This window comes from Leucopleurus acutus (assembly GCF_964270905.1).
Source record: "Leucopleurus acutus genome assembly, chromosome: 19".
Lineage (NCBI taxonomy): Eukaryota > Metazoa > Chordata > Mammalia > Artiodactyla > Delphinidae > Leucopleurus > Leucopleurus acutus.
Window position 1 is genome coordinate 54720228 of NC_139161.1, and position 14463 is coordinate 54734690.

General features: G+C 56.3%; 1 protein-coding gene across 4 annotated transcripts in view; it reads left to right on the plus strand.

Annotated features, from left to right (window-relative positions):
- Positions 1-1406: 1406 nt before the first annotated feature.
- The window catches only part of SHISA6 (shisa family member 6), a gene marked incomplete at both ends in the record, with an annotated part of 243352 nt that continues 230295 nt past the window's right edge, over positions 1407-14463 (plus strand). For all 4 annotated transcript variants that reach the window (XM_082859871.1, XM_082859872.1, XM_082859873.1 and 1 more), the window contains one exon: positions 1407-2050. In XM_082859871.1, coding sequence (XP_082715997.1) covers positions 1407-2050 — 644 coding nt within the window. The remainder of the gene's footprint in view (positions 2051-14463) is intronic.

Genomic DNA, 14463 nt, shown 5'->3' on the forward strand with positions numbered 1-14463 from the left:
AGGAATTTCAGAGCTGAGGCTCAGAGGCTAGGAGAGCTTCCCTAACTCTTCCCGAACGCTCTGGGGAAAGTCCCCGGAAAGAGGCAATGAGGTGCTCTCCCGCGCTGGGGCTGCCTGTGTGCTGGGTGCGCAGCAGAGTGCCCAAGAGGAGGAGCGCGCAGGCCCTGCTCGCTGGTAGCCCAGTAACTTCAGAGAAGCGACTTGACCCCTGGTCTCAGTTTAGGAACCTGTAGCAATGGGCCTGACCGCTTCCCTCCGCTGCGAGCGTCGCCACTAGGGAGAAGCAAAGGCTCGCAGACACCCCAACTCCCGCTCGGGCCGCGCACGCACGGACTGGGGTGGGGCGGGAGCGGCCGCGAGGGCTGGACCGGGCCCGGGCAGGGGGGCCTGGCCCCGCCAAGGGCCGGCTCCCGAGCCCCTGTTGGCCGCGTTGATGAACCGGTATCCTGGGCTTTGGTGACGCGGAGCTGCGGGCGCCGCGAGCGGGGAGCGGCGAAGAGGAGCCCCCCCCCTCCCCCGGGCGCCCGGGCGTGGAGACGTGGGCGGCGGTGAGCGGCGCCCCCCTCCGCTCGCCTCCCCTCCCCCGCCGCCCCCGCCGGCCCCGGCCGGCCCCTCCCCGCGCGGCGCTCCCGCGTGTGCGGGTGTCTCCCTCGCTCATCTCGCACACTCTCCGGCACTCTTGCAGGCGGCTCCCGGCTTGGCCGCTCGCTCCGGTCGCCGCGCCGCCGCCTCTGCAGTCGCAGCCGGGCATGGTGAGTGAGTGAGGTCGGGCGCCGCGCGCTCCCCAGCTCGCCGCCCGACCCCAGGCGCCGCCCGCTCCGTCCCGGGGAGCTGGCGGCGGCGGCGGCGCGGGCGCGCCGCGGGGCTGGCGGCCGGGAAGCGGGCGGCCCGTGCGCCCGGGGCCCCGTCTCGGGAGCGGGCTCCGCGCCCCTCCCGGCCCCAGCCTCGCTCCTCGAGGGCTGCGCGCTCCCTCCCCTCCCGCCGCCCGCCTCCCAGTCGCCCCACCCCGTGACCAGCTCCCCGTCTTGTCCCGCAGGACCCGCCCGGACGGGACCACGCCGCAGCCGCCGCCGGGAGCCGCGCTTCGGGTCCCGCCTGAGCCGAGCCGCGCGCGGGGCCGCCGCCGCCGCCGCCGGCGGGGGATGGGGCTGCCCGGGAGGCGCGCCGAGCCCGCGTGGGGAGCGCGGAGCCGGCGCGCAGCCTGAGTCCCGGCCGCCCGCGCCGGGCTGGTCCGTGCGCACCGCGCGCCGCCGCCGCCGCCCCACGCGCCCCGATGGCGCCATCGCCCCGGCGCCGCTGACCGCCCCGCGCCGCCAGCCCGGCCCGCGCGGCCCCCTCGGAGCTCGGCCGGCACGGGGAGCGGCCTGCCGCGGAAGCCTCCCCGCGCCCTCCCGCCCGGCCCCGCCATGGCGCTGCGGCGCCTCCTGCTGCTGCTGCTGCCGCTGCTCTCGCTGCAGCCCCTGGACCTGCTGCCCGGCGCCTGGGGCGCCCGCGGCCGCGCCGCCAACCGGACCCTGAGCGCCGGCGCCGCGGCCGTCGGGGGCCGGCGGCCCGGGGGCGCCCTGGCCCGGGGCGGCCGCGAGCTGAACGGCACCGTCCGGGCGCCCGGTGGCCCGGAGGCGGGGAGCCGGCGGGGGCAGCCCGCGGCGGCGGTGGCGGCGGCGGCCAGCGCGCCCGTCACCTACGAGACGTGCTGGGGCTACTACGACGTGAGCGGCCAGTACGACAAGGAGTTCGAGTGCAACAACAGCGAGAGCGGCTACCTGTACTGCTGCGGCACCTGCTACTACCGCTTCTGCTGCAAGAAGCGCCACGAGAAGCTGGACCAGCGCCAGTGCACCAACTACCAGAGTCCGGTGTGGGTGCAGACGCCCAGCACCAAGGTGGTGTCGCCGGGGCCCGAGAACAAGTACGACCCGGAGAAGGACAAGACCAACTTCACCGTCTACATCACCTGCGGGGTGATCGCCTTCGTCATCGTGGCCGGCGTCTTCGCCAAGGTCTCGTACGACAAGGCCCACCGCCCTCCTCGGGAGATGAACATCCACAGGTGAGCGCGGCCGCCCGGGGCCTGCCCCCAGACTCCCGGCGGCCTCACCCCTCTTTCCAGGCTTCCCTGTCCTCTTGGCATCCCCCTCTCTCCCCGGGTCTCTGTGTCTCCGTCTCTCTCTCGACTCTTTTAAGTCAACTGAGCACCCCTTGCCTCTTTGACAAGCAATGAATCGGAGCCTCTGTTCCCTCTTCTCCATTTCCTCAGAACCGGGAACGCATGCTTTGGTTGGTAGGGGGATTTGCAGGGCAGAGTAGGGAGTGGTGGAGTCCGTGAGTCTGAGTCTAAGAATTGTACACATTCCGTAAGCCTGGGTAGGGGTCCAGGGTGTAGTTTTCAAGGCAGGTGGGCGCCTCGGTGCAGGCTCTTACTGCGTTCGGTTTTCTGAGTCAAACCAGAGCATCATCTTGGATGTAGGAGATTGAACGATGTTGGAACCTTACTGAAAAGAGTGTGAACTGGGTGTTCCCGTGTGTTGGAGATGCGGGTGATATGGAAAAGAAGCCTCCTGGGGTGAGAAGGAATGCAGATCTAACCATTCCATCTTGACCAAGGGCATATGGTGTCTATTCATTGCATCCTGATGAGTGGGATGCTTCGCTTTCCCGCTGAGACTGGAGAACTTGTTCTTTTAAACCCTGTGGGCAGAACTCTCTGAGTTAACACTTCTTGCTGTGTTCAACCCGGTGGGCATCTTTCACTGTTTCCATAGGGAGGCAGTGGGAGCTGCCTCCCACCGAAACTTATGCCAAGAGCTTGAAATATGGTTGTGCAGGGTTCCACCCTGACTGCCTCCCTCCCACCCCGCCCTCCAGCTCCCTGAGCGCCCCTTGGGAACGGGAAACCAGCTTCTCTTTACAACTCTGTTAATGATGTGCCCAGTGGGTGCAAACTCAGCTCTGCTTCCAGTCCCCTCGCGCTGATGAATGGCTGGACTGGACGTGGTTCAACAGTCTTTCAAGGAACAAACCCTGCCCCAGGACATGCCTCTATCCCTGGCACATGGTGTGGGCACTGCCCTAGTAATCAGGACCACCCCACACCGCCCAGACCAGTTTCTCTGAGTTTGCCCGGCAGGCCGGCACCCAAGCCCTACAGCTGTAGCTCATCTCCGCACTCTGCCTGTTATCCTTTCGACCTGAAAACCTTCCCCCGCTGCTGCGGACATTAGTCACCTGTACCTTGTTGAAGAGAGAGAAAGGCAGATAGAAATTTCTGGGTGTGATTTCTTTCCCCCCTGGATACTGTGGGTGTTGAGAAAAGATGATACTCTCTGGCGGATTTTGAGTCAAATCCACAAAGTGTGGGTACTTTTCATGTTGACAAACTCAGGTGTTGGGATCAGGTGCTTCTGAGAGGAGATGGGTTTCTCAGCCTCCCTCGTTAACCCTGAAGTAAGTAAGTCTGTGGCTGGTTGGTCCTGGAAAATGATGGAAGAATCGTGGCACATGGTCTGTGGTCAGGGCTGGCTCTTAAAAGCAGAGGGTCGGTGGGATGGAGACAGCAAGATCAGGACAAGATGCTCCCTCCTTTGGGCTTTGTCTGGCAAAGAATTCCCTCTCTTGGCTCCCCTTCCTGAAGCAGATGTGCCTGGTTCTTCTGCCTCTGCCTCTGCCTCTGGTCCCCTTGGTTGTGTTCTCCTTCTCCTTCTTCTATGCTTCTAGTCTCTCATCACACCTCCTGCCAGTGGATTCCCACGAAGCTTTCTTTGGGTTTCTCTCTTCCCTGAGCCGTTCTCCTCTGCACCCTTGGGGAGACCTGCCCCCTGCCCTGCCCTCCACCTCCTACTGAATTTATTCATCATCACCTGGGAGGATGCTTGATGGCCTTTCGATGCTGGCGTTAGCCTGCGTTCTACGGGCTTTGACCTTGGAGATGTCTCTGTCCCCCCACCATGCTGACTCCCCAACCCACTCCAAACTAGGGTGACTAGTGTGTGTTCAGGTGTGCGCCTCAGTGGTGATGCCGTGGGGGCAGTTTCTCGCCGAGGTTGGGAAAGAGAGGCAGCCAGGGAAGGGCGATGCATCTCAGCCCTCAGACCATTATGTAAATGTGGGCTGCTTCTCCCGCAAATTCACCTCCTGATTTTATTCAGTTCACAGCACCTCTTCCAGCAGCTGCAGTCTCGCCTGTTCAGTGCTTGGGAAGCCATCATGTTGATGCTTGTTAGGTAGGGGACAGAGCCTGTCCTCGTGTTTGGGAGTGGCGTGGGAGAGAGGACAGAGCATGAGCGATCCATCTGGGACACTCCCTGAATGACCTTGGGCAGGTCGGGGAAACATCTTTCCATCCTGGATAACTCAGGCACAGCGGCATCCCACCCCAGCCTCTCCCTTCCTGGGCGTGTCGGGGTGCATGTGCACATTTGCACGAGCAGCCCCCCGACTCCCAGGCGTGCATGAGTGGTATCACCACGCTCCCACTTTGCTCACGCCTCAGAGGTCGTTGCTTGCAGTTTCAGGGAGTTTGGGGTCCAGATTGCCTTGTTGGGGACCTGGGGTCGGGAAAAGGAGAGGACGATGGAGAAGGAGACAAATATTCACACCATAATGGGTCCTCCCTGGGGAAAGTGAAGGAGAAGGAGTGTGTACTCTTCAGAGGTCCACAGAAGAGGTGGGTTGTGTGCTCGGTTCCGTACTCCTTGAAAGAGTTCAGCAAAGGCATCTCCTTTCTGGAAAGGCAAAGATTATTTTACTGATTGCAGCATGTGAGCCTCTGTGAAGACGGTGGTTGGGCAAAGGGGCTGAGCGGGAGGGATGTTTGTGGGAGTGTTAGAAGGGTGAAAAGGAAGATGCTGCCTTAGGACGAGCCATCTGCCTCCTCTGTCCCCCTTAGGGCGGGCTTTCTTCTTCCCTCTCCAGCCCCCACAGGGAGGAAGATTTAGTCTTTTCCAGAAGTGATTAGACCTTGCCATCTGTGTGAGAAGTCCCCCCCCCGCGCCCCCCGCCCCCGCCCCCCCCCCCCCCCCCCCGCCGCCGTGTCTGTGGGGCAATCATCGCCTCTCACGTCAGAGCACGTGAGCACAGACTTTCAGCTGGACTTCAGGGAGGGGAAAGAGGTGGAGCCGAGTTCTGGATCTGGAGAGCCCTGGACGTCGGGTGCCCACCTTTCCCACCCAGAACCCCATTTCCCACCAGGATCTCGGCCTCACCTAGCCCTTCTTCCCACCTGCCCGGGCTGAGGCTCAAGCTGCCGGCCCGCAGGCGTCCGCCCGTCTCAGTGTTTCCCGAGTGGCTTCTGCGGTGCTTCCCTGGGGCTGCCTCTTCAGTGAGGGGCTGCCATGGCCTGCAAGGGCGGGGCCTGCCCAGGACACGGCCTCAGAGGCGGGCTCCCTGTTGGCATTGGGCTCCAAACCAGCCGTCCCACATTCCAACCCATTCCTTCCTCCTCGCCCTGTGTTCGTTGGTCAGAGTCTTGGAGATGAGAATCATTCTGAGCGAGGAACCGTGTGGCCTTTTAAAAAGATGGCTAATCAACAGATAAGTCAGGAAGCTACTAGGATGCCGTAGGTGCAGTTGGTGGGGCCAGAGGTGCCCGGGGCCCTCCCACTGCCTGCACAGGGATGAAGGATGGAGGAATTTAAGGTGGGGATGGGTGTGGAGAAGTACTCAGGGCTGAGGAATGAAAAACCTGGATGACCGATGTTGTAAGGGAAAAGGAAGCATGTTAGGAGGGACCCTGGTAGCCATCAAAAGGGACCTTCATCTTCGGGTTCCTCTGCTTGTTTCTAGAAGCATCAAGGGAACACTGTGTCCTACCTTCTGTTCCTCCAGAAATTAATTACAAACCCCAAGAGCTCTGTTTTGTCCTCACAGACCACATAATTGCAGTAGCGGGACCCCTCTGCCGGCTGATTTAGTGAGCTCTCTTCCTAGGTTCCTGGGCAATGAATTGTCAAATCACACCAAACACTCCATTTTTTGAAGCACGTTGGGCACACTGTAATGAATTGATCTAAACTGAGAGTCAACTTGTTTTTGTTTTTTTTTTTTAACTTCAAAGATAGCAGTTGTTGGGAAAGAAAAAGAAAGCGTCTTGCCTTGGACTGAAGGTCTTACTTAGCCTTGCATGTTTTCCATTTTCTTTGAGTAAGAAAAAAAAAATGCACAAAGGGAACGCAGTGGAATTGTGGAAGTAATTTAAGAAGGCTTATGGAGGAAGGGGTTCGGGGAAGGATACCAGGAAGACAGAAAGAAACAAAAATAGTAAAGGGAGGAAGGTAATCAGGTGAGAGAGGTGGGTGGCATTGCCCAGATCTGTGCTTGGCTTCCTCCTGACCCCTGCAGCTACGTGCATATGTATTCATTCAACAGATGAGCCCTGCCCACCCGCTGTGGGCAAGGAACAGTTCAGATTATAAAATGTAAGCCTGTCGAGTGTATGTTGCCTTTGACCCACGAGGCAAAGCAGAGTTCATTCTCCATTGAGCAGGTCAGCCATGCAAAAAGCCCTGCCCTTGGACAGCCCTCCCTGGAACGTTGCTTGCTGTCTTCCTGGCCTCTCCCACCTCACCCCAGCCCCAGAAGGCATGCACGTCGGTCCCTTTTCCCTGCCCACAACCCTGTCCCACGGCCAGAGCCCATTCGTTCGGAGGAATCTGCTGCTGAGTTACTAAGACTTGACCCACAGTTCTCTCGGCTGCCACAACACAGGAGGAGAAAAAGTCCAGCGCACTGTTTCCAACCTGTTTTAATGAGAGATCAAGTGAGCATGCAGTCGATTTCAGATCAGTTGTGCAGGAAGTCGTGATGAGGAGCTGAAAAAGTGAGCTGACTGAAAGAGGTGATCCCAGACAGACGTACCCTGGGATCCAGAAGAGAAGGGAACTACGCAGAAAGAAGCTTCATCCTTCCAGCTCCCCTGCCGGCTTTTCCGGGGCCTGCCAGGATGGCCCTGAGATCTTCACTCTCCGGCTTGCCGCCATAGTCAGCCAGAGTCCCCACTGCGTGTTAGAAGTTACACCCAATCCCTGGCTGCTGGGTGTCACCACTGGCCTTCTCTGCCACCCCCCCCCCCACCACCACCACCACCAAAGTCCTGCACAGTCTGTCTGACATTAGGGTGAATTCAAGTACATTTTGTCTTACAATTCTCGGTACATCCCTTGACAGTATATATCCCGTGGAGCCACAGTACTGTGGTTTGAACTCCCTTGTGTATAGACCATCTCAGATGGGTGGCAGGGGAGGGAGCTCTGACGGACTGTATGAGGGCCTAGGTGAAGTTCATTTTAAAAATACTGTCTGCTGTGATTTTTTTCGCCTCTTTTCTCTACCTTAGGAAACCTCTACCTGTTATTTTTCCCTGAGTCACATTGTTGACCCCCCACTTCCAGCATCTTCGTTCCTGAATGTTGCAGACGGGGAAGAGGGGTTGGCCGGCGGGTTTACCAGCAACCCTTCGGAGGGTCTCAGGCCCTTGGCCTTGAGCAGGCTTATTTTACACCCATTCAGGACAGATTGCTAACCTCGTCTTTTTTTTTTTTTTTATCTCTAGAAGTAAAACCAGAACGTTCTGAAAAGGCAGAGTAGTGCTTTCTGTTATTTAGTCATCCATTCCAGAACCATAGAATTTTTATTGTGGGCAGGTCGTTGAACTGAACTCTCTGATTTTGTAAGCCAAGCAGCTGAAGCCGGGGGAGGCCAGGTGACGATGCCAAGGGTCCTCAGGGAGGGGGCGAGTGATCTTGAACTATAGAAGCCGGTGTGCGGGTATCCTGGGCCACAGCCTCGTCTTCTTGCCCAGTGGAAATCTATTCTGTTTTACTTTATGTACAAATAACTTTCAGATGTTTAGAGATGTGAGTGCCAGCCTTCTGCCTTCTCTTGCTTCCCTACATTTTTTCTCATTCAGTTTTTCCATCCACTAGAATGATTTCCGTTCATCTTCCCTGGTCCTTGACGGTTTCTCCGAATTCCTTTGTAAAGGGCAATACCCTGATCTAAGTTTATTATTATTATCCTTTTATAAGATTTGAGTAATGCAGCCCATTTGAAGAAGGAAAATACAGCACAAGCCAAAGAGTTGTGAACCAGAGCAATGGGTCACTGGATAAAACTATGGGCAGAAACCTGTAATGAAAAAGACGGGCTGTGAATGCTTTCTCTCTGTCCCAGAGATGGGCAGGGATGCTGAAACCGACCAGGTGCGACCTGGTCCGACCGACCAGAGACCAGAGCTCCACCCAGGCATCCCGTGGTCCTGAGAGGGAGTGATTTCAGCTTTGTCCTCCAGGATGGCTCCCTACGTATAAGACAGCTCTGTGACCCACAGACGTACATTAACTGGTGCCTTGTTCTGCCCTTTCTCAGCTCTGGGCTGAGAGACCGCAGGGCCAGGGTGAATGCAAGGTGAGGGCTTCAGAGAAGCTTTGGGGAGGATGGCTAATGAAGCTGGACATTTGGGTCCCATCATTATGAGAAATTAACATCTGTGGCATGCAGTTCGGGGCTTTTGCTTGCATTGCGCCCAAGTCCTCCTTGGGAAGAACCGGGGCATACCTATCCTAATGTGTCATCCTTCTGAGTAGTCACTTTGGGAGGCCACACGCTGATTCTTCTCGGAGAAATATTGCCACGGTTCCTCTCTTGCAAGTGCTCTCAGAGCCCATGCATGCTGTTTTGACTTTTCATGACGGTAGCGTATTTTTATCCTCCTAGGGTAGATGTGATTCTTGTAAGCAGCGATGTCATGGGGCTGAGGCCGATGGATGAAATAGGTGTTTGGCTGGTTATTGATCAGAAATGAAGGGTCCCTCCGGTAAGGAGACCTGCTGGCCCAGGGGCCGTGTCAGCTGCCTCCAAAGGCAGGTGCCCGGAGGAGGCGTCCCGGTATTGAACTGCCGTTCAGCCCGGCATCAGAGCCCCGTGCGCCTGAGGACCACTAGGAAGGAGCCCCTCCCCTCACTGAAGGATAATTACCGACCTTAAGAAAATCAGCTTCTTGCTGTCTCCATGTGTCTGGGCAGACGGCGGAGGAGCTGGGAGAGAGGGGAAGAGAAGGGGGTTCAATATGCAGAAAATGGCTCAAATTACTGTCCAGAAAGGGTTAAAAAATGGTCCCACATTTCTGCATGAGAAATGCAACTTGGATTCTTAATTTGATCCTGAGGGTAAAGGGACCCGATTTCTTTGGGATGTGTGCAGCCAGGCTTGGGGTCAGAGCCAGGTGCCGGCTGTGCCCTGCCCTCCCTCCTCTCCACCCGAATGCCAGCCCCTCTGCAGTTTGGCATCCAGACGAGGTCACCACTTGGGCCACAGAGCCATCGACGAGGCAGAAGCGTTTACAAGCACAGGAAGATGGGGTTTCTAGTGAGCGTTGCCACTAGAGTCCTAATGTGCATTTCCTGTGCCTCCCCGGACCCCCCAGAAGTGTGTTCATTCCACGAGGTTGATCACAGAAATGGAGCGAGGGTGGGGCAGGCTGAGTTTAAGGGCTGGTGACAAGGGGCCACCAGGTGCAGCAGTTGTGGCCAATTGTTATTCCACGTTGGTGCTGGGGAAGCAGCGGCTGCGCTGCTGTAGCTGGGGCGGGATTCCTTCTTCCCAGTAAGAGTTAGTGGGTGGCGAGGGGCTGGGGCAGAGCCTGTGACCCTGCCTGCCCCCTAAGAGTCACTCTCGAGCACTCTGGGAGGAGTCCTGCTCTGCGGCTGGGCACCCGCCTCCTCTGCTCAGGCGTCAGGAAGGGGGAAACTCTGTCTCCCAGGAGCTTACAGGGCGCCGTCACCCGTCACTCCAGGAAGCTGGTGTTGAGGACCTGAGATCTCAGTCCGATGAGGACTCAAGGTCACATAGGTGAAGCCGGGCGGGGAACAGGAAACACTCCGAAGAGCCCCCCTTCTCCGGGGCTCCCTCTGTACCCGGCATCCTGCGTTATCCCACTGCATCCTTCCACCACCCTGGGTCTGGTGGCCATTTAACAGATGACAAAATCAACTCAAAGAGGCTTAGTAACTTGCCCAGGGTCACACAGCTAGTCCGTGGTTGGTCTCTATCTTCTTTGGGGGCCGACAACATAGTTGGCTCTCCCCTTCCTGAATGTAAACGGGTCAGTGATACTCAGACTACTTGAGAAAGCAGAGACCCACACGCTCGTGTCCTGGGACGCGTTATCGCCGTAAGGGACTGGAGGGTGAGTGACCTACAGGCCAGGGTACCTCAGTGCCGGGCTGGTGGCCTCACCTGCATTGCACGCAGGGCACGGAGGCGCCCAGGGCAGTGAAAGGGCTCCTCTTCAAGAACGGATGATGTTGGTGGAGGGCTGTGAGGACAATACAGAGAAGGCGTAAAGAATAAAAACAAACGAACCAAACCGCCTGGGTTTTAATTGAAAAAAGCCCTTAAAACAACTCCCCGCCCCCCGGGCAAACCTTTACAGTATTGCAGGGACCCCAGGGCAATTCTGCGGGAGTCCTGGCTCCTGAGAGTAACGGGGCACTAGAGAAAAGAAGTGATTTGGGGGCGAGGAGATGGACCTCGGGCCGTTCCCAGTTTTAATTATGGAGAGATGGATGGCTCACAACAGCCCTGTTTATCACAGCTCCCCTCCCTGCCCCATGTATAACCTCAAGCACAGGGTGCGCAAGACCCAGGATTCCGGCCAGCTCACTCCTGCTTCTCTGCCCCGCTTCTGCTCTTTGCCGTCTGGTCTTAGTTCTCCGCGCCCTGCCTCCTCATTCCTCAATCTTTCCCCGCGTTTCTCTGCTTCTCGGGCCCTGAAGCCCTCTGTCTTGAAAAGCCTGTGAAAGGGAAGGAGCCCTGGGTTTTGCTCTCCAGCTCCAGCTGTTGCGGCTGGTGGCGGTGGTCACGTGTGGTCACGGCCACGGTGGTGGTCCCTGGCGGGGCTCACACCCTGGGGTCTGCAGCTCCAGCGCAGGGGTCCCTGACCATCGGATCGAGGTGGGTGTGGGAGTGTGGAGGTCCTGAGCGTTGTTTCCAGCCCCACCCTGGTCGGAGGGGCAGGAGAACCCTTGGTCCTATTTGTCCAGAGCCGCTGCCCCCATCTCGGGACCTGTGGAGGCTGGGTTCCAGCCGGGCTCTGGGTGGCTACGAGCTTGGCCCTGTTCCCTAGTGTTTGGGAGAGGAGTCGCTGCTTTCTGCAGGCTTCACGAACGCTCTCGTTCTTCCTCGCTCTTTTGGCCTGTGGTCTCGTGTACTGTTCCCATTAGCTCCGGCATTAAAGTCTCATTACTTAGGACATCTGTCCTCTGGACAGAGTCTCAGTTCCCTTAGCCAAATGTCCTCTTCTGGGAAGGATGCTTCACACCCAGACAGGCAACTCTTCCCTCTTCCTTCCATCCTGCTGCTCCAGTGAGGAGGGATTTGAACCCTGAGAACGCGTGCCGGAGCAAGGAGGCGCAGGAGTGTGTCCAGGATCCATCCATCCCCCCCGCTTCTGAGGTCCTGGGATACAGACGCCTGCCGTCATCCAGGGGCACGGAGGGGGCTGACCCCCTAATAAGCAGAGAAATTGTTGTCAGGAGAGCTTTTCTCCTCCAGCCCTCGGATCGGCCTTGGATCCTGTTAGTAGGGACTCTGGCCTCAGTCACCCCGATGTCTGGGCAGCTGAGGGCGGGCTCGTGTTAACCCACCTCCTGAAATGACCAGGCAGGAGGCCCAGCCCAAGTGCTGAGACTGCTCCAGACCTTTCCGAAGAATCTGGTTTCCAGCCTCCCTCTTGGACCCCCTCTGACTTTTTACTGCATCCTGAGAAATTTGCCTGAGCTTTGCCAGGAATGCTATCCCGGTGGCTGCGAAGGCTCTTCGTGCTATGAGAAATCACGCAGCTTTTCTGTTCTCAGGTCCCCAGCTGCCAGCTTCTTACCCTCTCTGAGCATTTGCGAAGAGAACCTGGCTTTTAGCGGAGGATCTGTGGCTTCTCTGTCTCTCTCTTCAGTCACATCATTAAAATGTTTCTTTTTGTTCCTTTCGGTGTATTTGTCCACCGCTGCTGCTTTCTCCATCTGTCCTTCTTGTGATTCCTCTTCTGTTGACTTTTTTTCCTTTCCCGGCTCCCTCCCTTTCTCCTTCTTGAACTTGTCCTGCTGTAACTTCATTAAGCTGCATCAGTTCAGACTCTGCTAATTCAAAATTTATCCAAATTGGACCTCGGCAAAGTTGCTTTTCTTTTCTCTCTCTGATAAAAAGCTGTGATGAACAGATTAATAGCTCAGACAAGACTGCAGAGATTGTGCAGGGTGCATCCGCCAGGCAGAAAGACGGACTGTTTTCAAGCAGGCTCTTCTGCAGACAATTGGCATGCTAATTACAAATCATTCTTATCTGTTCAATAAAGTAGCTCTCCAAAGATCAATGTTTTTTTTTTAGCCTAGTTTGTAATCCTGCGGTGGCCCAGGAAGCAGTAAAAATGCATTTCCTTTAAAGCATTTTATAATTTCCTTGTCTGTTTTATTGACTGGGATTAGCCTGCCCCCGTTTCTGCTGAATTGGTGATACTTGCCTGTAAGGCTGCTTCGAATTCCCTCTCGAATTCCCTCTGGGGGCTCCCGCTTATTTCCCCTCTTCTTGTTTCTTTCTTTGTATTTCCCCGAATTTCTAGAATCCAGAAACTCTCTCGCGTTTGGCTTTGAGAATTCTGTGACGGACGATGCCACCGCCCAGGGCGCCCCTCATTCCATCTTGCCACAGGGTGACCAGATGGGCACAAGAGGTTAGGGTCCCGAAAGCAGACCTAGCACAGTCGGCCCTGTCTCTGGGGGATATGAGGACAGAGATCTCTGTCTTTCCTCCCTCCATTCTTTCCCTACTGCCTGTTCCTGCATCGCTGTCCCAACACCGTGGCAGGACAAGGTAGGATGTGCCCAGATGCACCCTTATGGAAGAGGACACGGACCTCCCTTGCTTTGCCTGCTTTTGAGGCGCTTGAGGGACCCCTAGCAAAGCCCCCTTTCCCTCACTCTTGGAGGTCGTCATTCATCTTTCCCTGCCTTAGAGCACTTCCTGAGATAGGCAGGCTAACGGCAACTTCTGTCACTTCCTGTGCCCATGACCTTGGGTGAGCCCCTCGGCCCCCTCTGGCCTGTTGGCCCTGCTGTGGGTTGAGGGCTATCGAGTTGTGGAGGTGTGTTCATCTCCGGCCCATTCTGATCTCCCGCACACCTGGGAAATTCAGGAACGCAGAGTCTGTCCTTTCAGACGCAACAGCCCTGTGGTGTAGAAGAAAATGCATTTTCCTCCGACATTCCGTTCACATAAGAATGCTGTCTTCACGTGGCCTCACGGGAATGCTTGTCTCTAGCATCTTAAACTCATAGGCTCTCTTGGGTGAAAGGGGCTGATGAGGTGCTTTCATGCCTCTCCCGCTGGGCGCGCCAGCTGCATCTAGAGCTGGGGCTCCCCCTCCCCCTGGAGGTGGTCCATTCTATTGTTAGGACGCAATTCCAGTTAATTCTCATGGGAAGCCAATATTGACTTCCCTGGCATGAGGGCAACCCCACCCTTGTGTACCCCACCCTTTCAATAGTGGCATTGATGGTAAGGTACTTGAACTTGGAAATGTCAATGATGTTTATAATTTTTTTTATAGAAGGAAGAAAAAAAAATTGAAGAAAGAAAAGAAGGAAAAAGGGAGGTAGGGAGAAGGAAGAAAAAAAATAACTGAGTCTTTTGCAGAAAATGCTGCCCTGGCCCATTTGACCCATTTGCCCTTTTAATACCCCAACAGGATCCTGATTCGTTTTGCCCACGATGTGAGTCCCTTTGGTTTTTATCTCGAAGTTTCCTTGCCTGGTCGCGGAAGCACGATTTGTGATGGCCTCGCAGGAAGAAAACAAATAGACACTCTCTTTGCACTTGGCTTGCAGAGTCCAGGTTCAGGGTTTAGCAAAAGCTGGTGTGTGACCAGATGCATTTCTGACCTTAGGCCTGAGTGGAAAGTATGGGATGTAGGTGGTCCCTTCCAGGATGACCCGTAGCCACAGCCGTGCCACGTGGCTCCCCCGCCACACCAGGAGTTTTGCCATCTGGCATTGTCGAGTCAGCCCGCGAAGACGCCCCTCTTGCACCAGTACGCATGGCCTTTCGTTGTGGTTCTGTTGGCTGAGCCCCTAGACACGGGGAGGCTGTATTTGGATTGATGTATTAATCGAATGTTTAGTGCTTACGAGGTGCCAGGCTCTGTTCTAAGTGCTCTACAAATTTGAACTCATTTAGTCCTCATGATAACCCTAAGAGGTAGACGTTATTTTTGGCCTTATTATTTTGGCCTTATTTTTTTCAACAAGGTCACAGAACCACAGGGCACTTAAGGAGCTGCCTATAGATCACCAGTATCCTGAGTGGCCGGAATTCTGACTCAGGTACTCTGACTCCAGAATCCCTGTGTTTAGCCAGTGGGCAATACCGCCTTCATTCTGCGTCTTCTGTAGATTCATGTCTGTGTTTATAGCAAGTCAG